The following is a 13,550-nucleotide window of genomic DNA, read 5'->3' on the forward strand; positions in this document are numbered from 1 at the left end:
AATGTAAATAAATATCTATATATTTGAATAAATTATCAGTTAATAAAAATTTGTAAAAATAACGGATACATATGAAGACTAGCTATTAGTACATTGTTATCATTATCACATGGGTTCGTGTGCTACGTATTACCTACTTGAAACTGCACTTAGGTAATTACAAATTACAATTTTTTTAACGAAGGTTTGCCTATTGACATCACATAGAAGCGACGTTAATCAATTGCACAATACTTATTGGTCCTACTATTTAAATAATATCATTAATGCAACACTAACGGATTAAACCTCTGAATGGATAAGTCTAGTGTTGATGTGAGATTCTTCAACAAAGTTGATTCCGGTGATGCGTTCTTGTTCCTCGGCTTCTTGGAGCCACTGGGCGATCTCGGAGATGTACATATGGCGCTGAAGGACGTCGCGGGTCCGACGGCGCCGTCCGATATAAATCGAAACACCCTAACAAAAACCCGGTTCACACCACGAAAATCACCAAAGTCACTAATAAATCTTACCCCAGGTACAAAATCCAACTGCAACGATTCCAAGAGTTTGGGTTCCTGCACCTGTCTTTGGAGCGAATTCCAGTCGACGACCACTTCCTCATGAAGCATTTGTTCCTCTATTAAGCGTTTTTAAATAAATATAAAATGGCGCTTTTCCTATACATACCGTCTCGTTTTGACGTTTGTTTCTTATACTGGATCCTGAAGCGGAAAGCCTCGAGGACCGACGCGACCACGATGGTTAAAACAACCATGGTAAATAAATAAAACAACATAAAAAAGATGCGTGAAGATGGGTGTGCTACGGAAGCGTACGCCTCCATGACGATAAACCAGTTATTAACTACGGTCAGTTCAAACAAAGTTACCCCTGAGATCAACAAGTTTGAAAAATTGTTCAAATAATAATAATATCCGATGGTGGCGTTCGCGGTGGGGTCGTACTTGTAGAAGTCTTTCACTGCTGTGTCTCTGTAAAGTGTGTTTAGTCACAATGACGTGTCGTCGAAAAAATCTTACGTGCAACAGTCGCGTAATTCGTATTTGGCAAACAGTTCCATTCCGATGATGGCGAAGAAGTAATACATGACCATCATGACGATTGCGGTGGACCACATCAAGGGCGAAAGTAGCACTAAAGTGCCAAAAATGTCCCTATAGCGTTTTTTGAGTTTAAATAATCGTAACAATCGAAGAGGGCGTAGTATTACGACCACGGTCAAGTTGGGTCGTACTAATAATAATAAGGAACCAATCAGAGCGACTAGGGTTACCGACAAGTCGAAGAAGTTCCACCCTGAAGAGATATATTCCCCCCACCCCAAACCCACAATGCGCAACAAAGCTTCAACCAAAAACACTAAAAAGTAAAAGTTACTAAAAATTGTGACAAGGACACCCGGTATACGTGTCAGGAACAAGTAAGTGTCCCACGAAGCGCAGAAATTCTTTGCTCCCTCTTCTAGAGACACGGAAGACTCGAGGACTCGGATGAACATCGCTAAGCCATTTCCGACGATCAAAACGTCTAGATTTATTGAAATTAGTACTTTTTTGTATATTGTTTTGTGGGAGTACATACATACAATGTGTTCGAAATATTCCCAAGTTACTATTTTACGTGCGGCTCGACAGAACATGCGCAAAGGGGGCCAAGCTGCCGAAAACCACGGGTCCGGGGGGTCCTTCAAGCGCCACCTGAGAGTGATCGCGTCATAAATCCCCAAGAATTCGTCTTCTGTCAGAGATCCAGTCCCCGACGTATTTAATTGGCGGAAAATTAGGACGACGTCACGTTGGGCTGCAACGATTGGTTGAGTTGAGTTTCGGTTGTCAAAACTAAAAACCCTAGATAATTGACAGTACTTACAAGTTCTGGGTGAGTAGTAGCGCATCAGTCCGTGGAACTGCTTAAACCTGACCATGTTGGGGGTCTGCTTACTAACCAACAACCGAAATGCCAACTGACAAGCTTTTCTTTTATGTAATAACAACTTTCGGAATTTGTCTTTTTCGATTCCGGTGAAGGTTTCATAAACGACTGCCAACATCTTAAACGCAAAAGTTGCTACTTAAATTTTTAACAATTAGTGAGAACTTACGAGGTTCATTAACACGTAGAGCACCGTGGAGATGTACGAAATGAAAAAAATCGCATTCCATTTCGATTCTTTGTACGAGGGCATCATCACATCCGGGAAACTAAAACCTAGAAAGTGACACCCGCAAGAAACTAAAATCCCTAAACGACTTACTTGGCAGTGGTGAGTAAAACGAACATACTGACGAAACTGTCGCTCAAACTACGAAAATACAAGTTGGTGGCGTGTTCACTAAACAAAAAATAACCTAGTAAAGAGTAACTGCAAACAAAGAAGAGTAGCAAAACCAGCATGTCGAGAATGGGTGGCAAGGACTGCAAAATCTGCCGAATGAACCTCCTCACAGCCCCGCACGCCCTAGTGTCCACCAGAAAAATGGGTCTGAGGGCCCTCGTGACCCGAAAGTGCGACGACTGTCTTACTAGAACGATCACAGACTCTAGGACCATAATGAACAGGGTTATTCCTTTAACCATGGTGCGTTTGTGTTTCAGGATCATGGTCCAACCGATCCAGCGCAGCTTTAGTGCTAACTCTACGCCGATAACCCCCAGGGAGACCAGTTCGAGCGTTCCGTGTATCCCTACAGGTAGTTGAAACTTATCAACTGAGGGGCTTTCTGCTAATGCCAGCAGCAGCAAGATTATTGAGAAAGTCAAGTCCAAACCGTAGTACCACGAGTTGTGGACGAGAAGGTATGCCGGAAGCGCTGACGGGTGTCTTGGGTGCGAATCAAACTTCTCATTGTTTTCACCTTCCTGAAAACAGAAATCATGAGTGTTTTTTTTCAGTTTTTTTTTTGTGGGGGGGTTACTTCTAGGAAAATCGCGGCTTCGTGGTAGTTCATCTCCCAGTGGTCCATCGATTCGGTGATTTCTCTGCTGAGGCTCGAGCGGCTGCCCATTTCATCAAGGGGGTCTACAATTACACTAATTAACAACTAATTGCTTTTAATTGAGGTAATTACGTAGGAACATTTCGGGTTTGTGCGAAAATTCGAGGTGGGTTTAAGTTGTCATTTTAAAATAAGAGTGATTTTGGCGTTGGACTGCGGATTTGGGGGCACAGGCGCGCTGCGCGACTCGCAACCTAAAGAGAGTGGAGATAAGGGTCACGCGGTGACCTCGTTGGGTGTTTGCTGTCGGAGCTGCTGATAAGATAAGGGAGATTAGAGGGGGCTTACTTGAGCTGTTCGAGCCGTACGAGACGTTGTGGGAGTCTTCTGTGAAGTGTTTGTAGCCATCGTCGTCTGGCGAATCTCTTGTAGTAGCCATGCCGCCATATCAGACGAAGACGGAACGAAAGTCCCTAGAAAAGTCACTAAATTCGATTTATTCGTTTCACGATTTCAAAGTTTCTTTTTACTTTTATTTACGTATTTTGACGAATCATTGGGTGCTGGACCGTTGCCAATCGGTTACACGCAAACAAAAACAACACAGTTTTGTGAATTATTATTTATTAAATTATTTCAAACGCAAAATGAGAAATTACAAAGTTAATATTTCGCTCGCTTTTTCTTCTAGTAGTTGTTCCATACTGCTGACATGGATGCACCATTCGTTGAGTCTTTCCACCATGGAAGAAATCTGGGACCTGTCGAGCACCCTAGGTTGTACCCACGTCATGTTGACAGTACCGGCAACCTAGGAATTTGACGTTAAAAATCACTATAATCAAAACCGCGCGCGCGACTTACCTGATCGATTGCTCCTTTAACCAACCCTTGAGACAACGCTTTCATCACCAACACTTCAACTTCGTTCAACGGTAGTTTAGTTTCTTTTGCGATTTCGTTGAAAGTCAGTTGGCGATTGTGAGACGGACGTTTGAACGTCATCTCCATTAAACACAACAACGAAATCTTCTGCCGTAGAAACAACTCTTGGGCCGCCAGATCTGCAATATTCGACCACTGGGGCCTCATCGCTTCATACTTATTGATATCCCCTGAGTTAAAAGCGTATAGTAGTTCGACCAACCAGGCCGTATCGGTCGCCTTGAGAGAATCTAGAACTTTATGGGCCAACAGTTCGCCCAAATTGTACACTCCTTCGCCCAAAAGGGCCGCCAGACCTAAGAAAAACGCGTGCTGGTGTTTGACTTCCGATGATAAAGTGTCAAGGTCGATGCAGCCCAGGTATCTCAAAGCGGTGCGATAGTACTGGGCATGGTCACCTTGTATCCTACACAACAAAACCCAAACAGAATGAAAAATGACTTAATTTTGGTTGTGATTACCGGTAATACTGTGAAGCTAATAAAAAGAATCTTCCATGTACGGCAGTTACACCCTCTGCGTTATCAAGAGTGGCTTCCACTTCCTCGATTATTTTTTTCGTGGCATCTAAATCGTTCAACTTGTCGAGCTGCAACTGCCCGACTAACACCTTGCACAAATTCTGCGCATCTGTGTTGATTTTAACCTTAGTTTCGGTTTTTTCCAAAAACGCGATAGCGTCTTTGGGCTCCTTGAACTGTTCAGCTACCACAGCCCCGATTTCCACCAGCGAAAGCGGGTTGATTCTAAAATTTTAATTCTAGCAATTGATTAAAGAAATGAGCGACGTACTTGTTCTCGAAAGTCTGGATGAAGCTGTTGTAGAGTTGGATCAGGTTGTCGCCCTTCTGGAGTTCGCTTTTTTTGATGAATTTGAGTAGTTTTAGAGTGAGTTGGTGCCACAATCTACAATCAAGTGATTATTAGAATGTGGAGAGGTGGTTTTCGTACGTACTTTTTATTGTGGAGTTCTTCGATTTCCGCCCATTCGTTAGCCAAGTCTTTGGGGCTTTCTTTCTGTTTTTTCGATAAATAATCTGTTACGCTGGATTGTTGCACTGTCGCTGCAGCCATTTTTGGGGCTTCAAAACATGAATGTCATTATTTGTGACGTTTGGCGGACGTAACCTCAAAAGTTGCTACCAACCTATTTTTTCTGTTGAGATTGTCGTGGTAGGCAACCATTAATACACCACAATAAGATAAATCTATTCTTAATTAAGCTTAAATGTGCCAAGTATAACGAAATTGTAGAAGAGCAATAAATCCGTGCGTAATAGGTGGCTGTTAAGAGAGGGCGCGGAGCGCAATTGTCAAATAAATGATACAATTTTTCGTTTGCATGCGACTACTTTATTTAAAATAATATGTTAAATCAAAAGTAAAACACCAATAAAGCTTGTGTTAGCACTCTCTGGCAAGCTGCTGAAGTGCTGCGCCCACTTCTACAGCCATAACTGACATAAGTTCAGTATTCATTTCCGTTCTTACTTCTGCTAAGCACTGCCTAAATTCTACGCTCTGACAATCTGTGAAATCGCAAAAGCAGTCATTTAGGGTTTTCTTTTGCTCATCCGTACGTGAGCTATAAATTCTAAACCTAAAATAAAACGAATAAATCATAAAGTTTTAACATTTTTGAAAAGTCAGCTTACCGTAAATCCCATATAATATCAGAATTGTAGTCAATGGTCGCTAGGCCGTCCGAATTCTTGCAACGTAAAGTCCGCGGCTCGAAAGTGTGAGGTACCAAATCGTCCATGAAGTCATTCCATTCGCTTGTTTCTTCGCCCAAAAATTCATCCTTCGGTTCGCACGTAATATTACAAACACGTACACCGTAACTAACCTAAAACAAACCATTAAAACTCGTTTAATTTAAGCCTATTTATTACCTCCACAATTCCTATTGTAAAAAGCAACGCAACTATTGACTTCATTGTGCCGACAATGTCAAATTAGCATTTTATCTTATCGCAAATTTAGTCACTAATAAATAATTCCGTCGCTTTGTTGCCTTAATCTTGGCTTTGTCGATAAAAATTAGTGCGTTTTCGGAGACAAGTGCTACAATTCGGTCACGTTGCGAAATTTCAATTCGCTATTATTTGTATTTGGAAACGAATCCGTCGATTTTTAAATTTCGCGCGACTGGTTGATGTTTGCGCAGTGTGCCTGACGCAATATAAACAAAAACCCTTCAATCACCTGACATAACCACAAATATAATGACAGACGTATATTCCGGACATTCTCAGTTTGTTTTGTTAACTGATAACAGGTAAACAGGGGCGAATTGGGGCCACTTTCTCACTTCGTGTGTTTCAGGAGACGATGGTTCGACGGCCGGACTTTATTTTTGCTGATTGTTGTCACCGTTCCAATTATCATTTTTTGTGGTATTTACACGATCATACTTAAGGGGAACGAAGCCCTGCTGTACCCCAAGTCGTACGTCGAAGTGCCGTCACTGCTGAAACACCGTGCCAAATCTTACAGCGACGCGAGAAGCTCCAAGTACTTCGACATTCATGCGCCCCCCAGTGTCCACGAAGTCAAGGATTTTAAGCTCGTGTGCTACTACAACTTCCCGACTGACGATTTCAACACCCTGCAGCCCCAAGACATCGATCCTTTTTTGTGCACGCATATTTTGGTCGGGTTTGCTTCAATCGCAAATCATTCGATCAATCTGGCTGAGAACGAGCTGCAAATCCTCTCCATGGTGGCCAGTTTGAAGACTTTCAACTCGGATTTGAAGGTGCTAGTGTCGGTGGGGGGCGCCGGGGATGATACGGGTTTCAGCGACATGGTGGTCAACCACACAAACCGCAAAACCTTCATCCACTCGGTCGTGAATTTGGTGAAAAAACACAAAGTTGACGGGGTCGACCTTGACTGGGAATTCCCCAACGAGATTCCTCACCACGACAAGAACCAGAAACTGCACTTTGTGCAACTTTTGGAGGAGATCCGGGCCACGATTAACAAGCAGACCCGGCACAAGTTTCTGTTGACGGTGGCGGTGGCGGCGCCTGCTGTGATCGTAGATAATTCGTACGATGTGGTTTATTTAAACGAGTAAATAATTGTTTGCGGAAAAAATCAAGGTTATTAATGTGGTTTTTTTTAGGTTTACAGATTTTATTAGTGTGATGACGTACGATTTTCATTTTTTCAGTAAAGTGACGCCGTTTACGGGGTTAAATTCGCCGTTGTTTGAATCTCAGGACGACAAGGGGTACTTTAGAAGCCTCAATATTAACTACACGGTGCATTATTGGGTGTCTAGGGGGATGAGTAGGGCGAAAATTATGGTCGGGTTGCCCACTTATGGACACACTTTTCGGTATGATTATAACCGTGACTAATACACAACTAATGGTGAATTTTTAGATTAACCAATTCGCATAATCGGGGTCTGTATGCCCCCGCCAGAGGCGTCGGCAAGCTCGGAAGTCTAGGCTTCGTAGACTACACACAAGTGTGCAAATTTCTTGATCTGAATCAAATTTCGCCAGTTTTTGATTTAGACTCCAAGAGTCCCTATGCTACCAAAGGTTCCGAATGGGTGTCATTCGATAATGAGCAGAGTCTGTCATTTAAGGCGGAATTCGTGCGCGACTATCAGTTTGGAGGGGCCATGGTTTATTCGTTGAACGCCGACGACCACATGGGGGCCTGCAAGCTTGATCCAAATGTACAAAACAAGCCTTTCCCTTTAGTAGGAAAAATTCGTGAGATTCTAGATAAAAATTACTCCATTTATTAACAAGGGGGCGAAAATGGTGACCTTAATGGCTGTTAATAGTGCTAAGAAGTATTATATGTATAGTATTTTTTGTAACATAACATCAAAATGAGTTTTTATTTTAGATTTTCATGTTCTGTGATATGTGTTGAAGATTAATAAAGTTGATAATAAATGTTTCAGATCTGAAGCTAAAATACGCGAATTTATTAACTATTATATTTACTATTTACAGTCTTTAAACGGAACATTGTCCAACCTCACAACGTCGTCCCTTAAGTTAACCTCGTACTGACCCGGCTGAATTTCCCTCGCTTGAATCACAGTCAGCTTCAATTCGTTCTCGATGGCTTTCGAATAAGCGATCAATTCTTGAATAGCTTGAGGGTCGGACACTTGTGTGCACTTTTTGTATTCTTCGTTTATTTTGGCCCGTGCTTGGGTTAGAGCGTTGTTGTCACCTTCAAACACGTGCTGTCGTGCCCTGTGGAGCGACTTGAACGCTTTTAGGGCTTCCCGGCGCAAGTTTTGAGACATTTTGTAGCTGTTACATAACCCCAAAAACTGAATCAAGAATACATAACCTCAAAAAGTAAATTCTTTAAAATATAATTTTATTAGAATACTGCTGATTATTATGTTTAGAGATGTGTTTTCGTGCGTTGGGGAGTTTGTAGCTTGTAAAGAATGATTTGAGACACTTTTAATTACATAACCACAAAAAATATGTACATAACCTCAAAAACGAGACTGTTTTATTTCATTGTTTATTTTATATCGTTAGATTCACACTACACTACATTCTCGTCGAGCGAGTGTCGTATTTTCATGTGTTTTTTTAAATCGTAGTTTCGTTTAGTTTTGTGTGGACACACTTTACACCGATACCATTTTATGTCTTTTTCGGGCAAGTGGCGCGCATTTATGTGTTTTTTTAACTGTCTTGACGTTTTGGCCCTGTATATACAGTCCTGGCACTGGTGCCACTTGTTCGAGTGGACAGCGTCGGTGTGGTGGTTCAATCCTGACCGTTCTTTAGATTTATATGGACACTTGTCACATTCAAACCATTTCGTGGCTTTTTCGTCCAAGTGGTTAATGTTTATGTGTGTCCTCAACGACCCTCTGTGCTTTGTGATGAACGGACAGTGGCTGCAATTGTACCGTTTCACGTCCTTTTCATCCAGATGGTGATTGTTAATGTGTGACCTCAGTGCCGATTTGTGCTTGGTTTTGTACGGACACTGCGCACACCCGTGCCACGTAACGTCCAACTTGGGGCCACTGCAATGCTTGTTGTTCGTGTGGCCCCTCAAAGACGCCTTGTATTTGGTTTTAAATTCGCACAAGGCGCACTGGTACAACTCGGTGTCTGTTTTCAAGCTACACTTTGGTTTAGGTTTGCGCAAACATGCCAAGGTGTGGTGAAGCCACTTCAACGAGAAATAGGTCTCGAAGGCGCACTTGTCACAAACGTACTTGTCGATGGAGTCTTCGTTGGGTAAATTTTCCGAGTGGTTGGTGTTGTGGTGATCGCGGAGATGTTGCTGGAAAAGACGGGTTAGTTCCGTTCGAAAATTGCAGTCTTTGCAGTAATAAAATTCTATTTTGGAGTTTTTACAGTTAAAACGTTGTAATGATGAGTAGTGGCGTCGGACGTGGTTGACCATTACGAAAAAAGAGGTGGTGAAGTAGGGGCAGATTTTGCAGTTGTGGACATTTTCGGAGGCGGCTTTCACGTGAGAGAAGTGTTCGGTGAATTCTAGAAGCGACATTTCGTTGCTAATTGTTTATTTGATCACTTAAATAACGACATTTTTATTATTATTATTAATAATAATAATAGTTGACCACACAAAAGGGTCGTGCGCATGCGCAGTGCGACTTCACTTCAGTGGCGACTCGTCACAATAATAAAAATAGTACGGATTTTTTATTTCAAATACACAAACTCGTAGTTATCATAAATGGATCAAAGTTTTTAAAAAACGTTACAAGGGGGCTTCCTGCGAGTGTCGCGTCTTCACGTGCATTTTTAGCGCATCTTTTCTTTTGGTTTTGTGGGGGCACTTTTTGCACTCGTACCACTTGATGTCTTTTTCGTCCAAATGTCTCGCGATTCTGTGGAGTTTGAGCAGCCGCGTCGTCCTAGTTTTGTACGGACAGTCTTTGCACTTGTACCACGTGTCCGAATGGTGCATGTTCGTGTGGTGCTTCAACGCCGAATTGTCTTTGGACTTGTACGGACACTTGTCACACTCGTACCACTTAACATCCTTCTCGTCTAGATGGTTCACGTTCACGTGCGTTTTCAACGACGATTTGTATTTAGTGGCGAACGGACACTCACTGCAGTGGTACTTTTTGGTGTCTTTTTCGTCCACGTGGCGCCGATTTATGTGTCTTTTCAAAAGCGCCTTCGTTTTGGTTTTGTATGGACACTCTGTACAGTGGATGATTTCGTCTTTGGAATGTTTTATAGTTTTTGGGGTCTTGGCGGGTTTTTGGTTTTTGAGGTGTCGTAGACATGTTAAACCGTGCTGGACGCACTTGAGGGAGAAGTGGGTTTCGAATTTGCACTTCCGGCAAGAGTATTTCTGGATGGTGTACTCTTGGTAGTGCTCTTTTTTGACGCCGTGGCAGTCTTGAAGGTGCAGCTTGAACAGGAGGGTTAGTTCGGTGTAGAAATTACAGTCGTTGCAATAGTGGACTTCGAGGTTGGAGGTTTGGCAGTTGAAGCGTTGCAACATGGGGGACGTCTGAGGGCGGACGTGCTAGAAACTATGGGGGTTTAGTGCAACTGTCTTTAAAAAAATTGTAATAATTTTATAACCCAAGATTTATAACCTCAAAAGTTGACGTTTGTGGCGCGCATGCGCACTGCTATTCAAACAAGGGTGACCAGTGGCGACTCGTACGACAATTACGTTTTTATTGAAAATCACAAAAACTAATGACTACTTAAATATGAACACTTCGTGCAGTCGTAGTTTCATCCTCATTTAAATGTCGCGCTTTTATGTGTCTTTTCAAGTGATAATATTCTTTAGACTTGTAGGAACACTTTTCACACTGGTACCATTTAATGTCCTGTTCATCTAAATGTCTCGCAATTATGTGCCTGCGCAATTGAGAGCTCGTTTTAGCTTTATAGGGGCACTCTTTACATTCGTACCACTTATCTGAATGGTACACGATAATGTGGTGCCTCAAGCCTGAGTTATCTTTACACTTATACTGACACTTCTCACACTGGTACCATTTAACGTCCTTTTCGTCCAAATGGTGTACATTAATATGGGTTTTCAAAGTCGCGTTGTACTTGGTGGTGTAAGGGCACATTTTACACTCGTACCATTTACAGTCCTCTTCATTCAACTGGTGCGCAACCATATGCTGGTACAACGCCGCGTTGTCTTTGGTTTTGTACGGACACTTCTGGCACCCGTACCATTTAACGTCCTGTTTATCCAAATGTTGTACCTTCATGTGCTGCTTCACCTGATGGTTGAACTTGCTTTTGTACGAACATATCTGGCATTTGTACCATTTAATATCGCGCTCTTCGGTATGCCGCGCGATCGTGTGAGTTTTTAAATGGCATTTTCGTTTCGTTTTGTACGGACAACTTTTGCATTCGTACCATTTAACGTCTTGTTCGTCGAGGTGTAGCCCGTTTATGTGAACGGTTAAAGACGACTTGAACTTGGTTTTATAGGGGCACTTTTTGCATTCGTACCATACTATGTCCTGAGTCTCTAAATGCCGCGCAATTATGTGCTTGTTCAAATTTGAGCTACGTTTAGTTTTGTATGGGCACGTTTTACACTGATGCCACTTGATTTCTTGTGGGTATAAGTGGCGCGCTTTCATGTGTTTTCGTAAATTCGAGTCTAGTTTGGTCTTGTAGGGGCATTTTTCGCACAAGTACCAAGTTATCTTGTCGTTTAAGTGTTTGGCGATTTTGTGGATTTTTAAAGAGTATTCGTCCTTGTATTTGCCTTCGCAGTGGTCACAGAACCACTTGGAAAGGTTTTGCTTTTTCGGGCGTGGGGCTTCGTTGCGGGGGCACTGTACAGTGTGTTGGAGCCATTTCAGCGCGAAGTGAGTTTCAAAAGCGCACTTTTCACAACTGTATTTCCGAGTGGTGTATTCTTTGGGTTTTGCGATGTTGTGGTGGTGATCGACGTGCAGTTTGAAGAGGAGGCTCAGTTCGGTTTGGAAATTGCAGTCTTTGCAGCGATAAGACTCAGTTGTGGTGGTTTCACAGTTGAATCGTGAGAGCGAACTGTGCTGTCGGACGTGGTTCACCATGAAGAAAAATGAAGTCGAGAAGTGTGAACAAACTTTACAGATGTGGACTCTTTCAGGGATTTTCACGTTGCTGAAGGGCTCAGGGGGCGACATTTTCGAATCTAAATTCATACAAGTTAATTGTAGCAAGAATTATTTGGTTTTTGCTTACAAAATACAAAACGTCAAACATAACCTCAAATATTTTACGTTATTACGTTGGCAGGTTTGACGTTTTCACCTGTCATTCGACAGCGGTGGTTCGTGAATTGGGGTCGAAACAAGATTTATTTTTATTAACAATTAAACTTATTCGACACTTTTGTTGTTGCTTAATATTGTCATCAATCGAGAACTGATTTGATTTTTGAAATGAAAATTGTTTCCGGTTGAAGGTGAAGAGGGCTTTTCTTTACACGGAGCCTTTTCAGAACTGGCTACTGTTTTGTCCATGTGCGCCCCTTTTGTATGTTTCGTTAACTCGGTTCTCGTTCTAGCTTCGTAATGACAGGATTGACACTTGTACGATTTGTGCGTGTGTCGCGAAAACACGTGGCAATTTAACGAAAATTTATATTTACTTTTAAACGTGCACTGTTCACACTCAAACCACCTGATATCTTTTTCGTCCACATGCTTCACACTGGTGTGCTTTTTTAAACCGAACTTTGTTTTGGATCTATAAGGGCAATCTCCGCATTGAAACCACGTAATTTCGTTTTCATCTACATGCCGACGAATCACGTGGTCATTTAAACCCCCTTTAGATTGACTTTTATGAGGGCAATTTTTGCATTTGTACCACTTCAAACCTTGTTTTAAATGTCGCCTTTTGACGTGTTCGTGTAAAGCTGGTTTTGTTTTGCCTCTATAAGGGCAAAGTTTGCATTCCAACCACTTGATTTCGTTTTCATTTAAATGGCGTCTAATCACGTGGTTGTTGAGATAAGATATGCGATTGCTTTTAAACGGGCACTGTTTGCATTCATACGGCTTTTTAACTTTTTTGTAATATAATTTGGTTTTATGTTCGGATTCTTCGGAGCGGGCTTTTACGTCGTCAAAATTATTTTTAGTCTTGTGGCAAGAAAAAGCATGTTGGTGCCAGGTCATCACGAAGTGGCACTCAAACGGGCAGTTTCCACAAATGTACTTTCGAACCGAGTACTGTTGGGGATTTTCTGTCTTCTCCTTTTGAATGTTGTGGTGTTTGCTTACGTGAAGTTTGAAAAGGAGCGTCAGATCGGTTTGGTAACCACAATGTTTGCAGTAATAGGATTCAACGGAGTCTCTTGTACAGGTAAAACTTTGCGGGGATTCGTGTCGTTTAACGTGGTTGTCCATGAGGAAATACGATGTGGTGAAGTAGGGGCACAGTGCACACTTGTGGACTTTTTTAGAGGAAGATTTCGTGAGAGCCTTGGAGTATTCTAGAAACGACATTCTCGCTCCTGAAACAAATTATTTTTATTTTAGTTGTATACCATTCTGTGATTTTTAACCTCTTTACCTTAAGTTTGTGACACATAACCTCACAATTTATGTTTTACGACGTAAAGCCAAAGATGGCGCTTTGACATTTGCGCTGTCGTTCGAACAGCGGCGGTTCGTGAATTAGG

The 13,550-nt window shown here is 42.1% G+C and overlaps 9 protein-coding genes across 11 annotated transcripts; 1 reads left to right on the top strand and 8 right to left on the bottom strand.

Moving 5' to 3' along the window:
* Positions 1 to 2: 2 nt before the first annotated feature.
* Positions 3 to 3,408, bottom strand: LOC135140696 (two pore channel protein 1-like). Of its 2 annotated transcripts, none has more exons than XM_064071343.1 (11): positions 3,291 to 3,408; positions 2,922 to 3,025; positions 2,261 to 2,865; positions 2,108 to 2,207; positions 1,876 to 2,056; positions 1,588 to 1,806; positions 1,414 to 1,533; positions 1,026 to 1,365; positions 673 to 977; positions 516 to 622; positions 3 to 459 (listed from the first exon to the last, which is right to left on the bottom strand). In XM_064071343.1, exons 1-11 carry the CDS (start codon positions 3,379 to 3,381, stop codon positions 283 to 285), a joined length of 2,349 nt encoding a protein of 782 aa, XP_063927413.1. In that variant the 5' UTR covers positions 3,382 to 3,408; the 3' UTR covers positions 3 to 282. The 2 variants fall into 2 exon arrangements, with proteins under 2 accessions (XP_063927413.1, XP_063927414.1); XM_064071344.1 differs by lacking the exon at positions 3,291 to 3,408 and adding an exon at positions 3,075 to 3,196.
* Positions 3,409 to 3,549: 141 nt separating this feature from the next.
* Positions 3,550 to 5,011, bottom strand: LOC135140396 (26S proteasome non-ATPase regulatory subunit 13). The gene is made up of 5 exons (XM_064070922.1): positions 4,843 to 5,011; positions 4,680 to 4,793; positions 4,349 to 4,633; positions 3,807 to 4,293; positions 3,550 to 3,753 (listed from the first exon to the last, which is right to left on the bottom strand). The coding sequence occupies exons 1-5, from the start codon at positions 4,959 to 4,961 to the stop codon at positions 3,598 to 3,600; spliced, it is 1,161 nt and encodes a 386-aa protein (XP_063926992.1). The 5' UTR covers positions 4,962 to 5,011; the 3' UTR covers positions 3,550 to 3,597.
* A 206-nt stretch (positions 5,012 to 5,217) lies between these two features.
* LOC135140690 (uncharacterized) lies at positions 5,218 to 5,891 on the bottom strand. Its single transcript, XM_064071336.1, has 3 exons — positions 5,783 to 5,891; positions 5,543 to 5,736; positions 5,218 to 5,487 (listed from the first exon to the last, which is right to left on the bottom strand). Exons 1-3 carry the CDS (start codon positions 5,825 to 5,827, stop codon positions 5,292 to 5,294), a joined length of 435 nt encoding a protein of 144 aa, XP_063927406.1. The 5' UTR covers positions 5,828 to 5,891; the 3' UTR covers positions 5,218 to 5,291.
* A 57-nt stretch (positions 5,892 to 5,948) lies between these two features.
* LOC135140687 (chitinase-3-like protein 2) lies at positions 5,949 to 7,835 on the top strand. The gene is made up of 4 exons (XM_064071330.1): positions 5,949 to 6,168; positions 6,216 to 6,968; positions 7,021 to 7,236; positions 7,284 to 7,835. The coding sequence occupies exons 1-4, from the start codon at positions 6,116 to 6,118 to the stop codon at positions 7,657 to 7,659; spliced, it is 1,398 nt and encodes a 465-aa protein (XP_063927400.1). The 5' UTR covers positions 5,949 to 6,115; the 3' UTR covers positions 7,660 to 7,835.
* Positions 7,781 to 8,375, bottom strand: LOC135140691 (complex III assembly factor LYRM7). Its single transcript, XM_064071337.1, has 2 exons — positions 8,265 to 8,375; positions 7,781 to 8,202 (listed from the first exon to the last, which is right to left on the bottom strand). Exon 2 carries the CDS (start codon positions 8,173 to 8,175, stop codon positions 7,864 to 7,866), a length of 312 nt encoding a protein of 103 aa, XP_063927407.1. The 5' UTR covers positions 8,176 to 8,202; positions 8,265 to 8,375; the 3' UTR covers positions 7,781 to 7,863.
* A 54-nt stretch (positions 8,376 to 8,429) lies between these two features.
* LOC135140327 (zinc finger Y-chromosomal protein-like) lies at positions 8,430 to 9,413 on the bottom strand. The gene has a single exon (XM_064070818.1). It carries the CDS (start codon positions 9,411 to 9,413, stop codon positions 8,430 to 8,432), a length of 984 nt encoding a protein of 327 aa, XP_063926888.1.
* A 139-nt stretch (positions 9,414 to 9,552) lies between these two features.
* LOC135140689 (zinc finger protein 142-like) lies at positions 9,553 to 10,511 on the bottom strand. The gene is made up of 2 exons (XM_064071335.1): positions 10,472 to 10,511; positions 9,553 to 10,419 (listed from the first exon to the last, which is right to left on the bottom strand). Exon 2 carries the CDS (start codon positions 10,386 to 10,388, stop codon positions 9,630 to 9,632), a length of 759 nt encoding a protein of 252 aa, XP_063927405.1. The 5' UTR covers positions 10,389 to 10,419; positions 10,472 to 10,511; the 3' UTR covers positions 9,553 to 9,629.
* A 25-nt stretch (positions 10,512 to 10,536) lies between these two features.
* On the bottom strand, positions 10,537 to 13,545 carry LOC135140686 (zinc finger protein 142-like). 2 transcript variants are annotated; one of them, XM_064071329.1, is made up of 3 exons: positions 13,442 to 13,545; positions 12,104 to 13,382; positions 10,537 to 12,053 (listed from the first exon to the last, which is right to left on the bottom strand). In XM_064071329.1, exon 3 carries the CDS (start codon positions 12,043 to 12,045, stop codon positions 10,600 to 10,602), a length of 1,446 nt encoding a protein of 481 aa, XP_063927399.1. In that variant the 5' UTR covers positions 12,046 to 12,053; positions 12,104 to 13,382; positions 13,442 to 13,545; the 3' UTR covers positions 10,537 to 10,599. The 2 variants fall into 2 exon arrangements, with proteins under 2 accessions (XP_063927399.1, XP_063927398.1); XM_064071328.1 differs by having other exon boundaries at positions 10,537 to 13,382.
* LOC135140328 (zinc finger protein 142-like) lies at positions 12,241 to 13,374 on the bottom strand. The gene has a single exon (XM_064070819.1). It carries the CDS (start codon positions 13,372 to 13,374, stop codon positions 12,241 to 12,243), a length of 1,134 nt encoding a protein of 377 aa, XP_063926889.1.
* Positions 13,546 to 13,550: the final 5 nt, after the last annotated feature.

The sequence above is a fragment of the Zophobas morio genome, unplaced genomic scaffold (assembly GCF_036711695.1).
Source record: "Zophobas morio isolate AGI-343-1 ecotype UQ-CSIRO unplaced genomic scaffold, CSIRO_AGI_Zmor_V1 ptg000040l, whole genome shotgun sequence".
NCBI lineage: Eukaryota > Metazoa > Arthropoda > Insecta > Coleoptera > Tenebrionidae > Zophobas > Zophobas morio.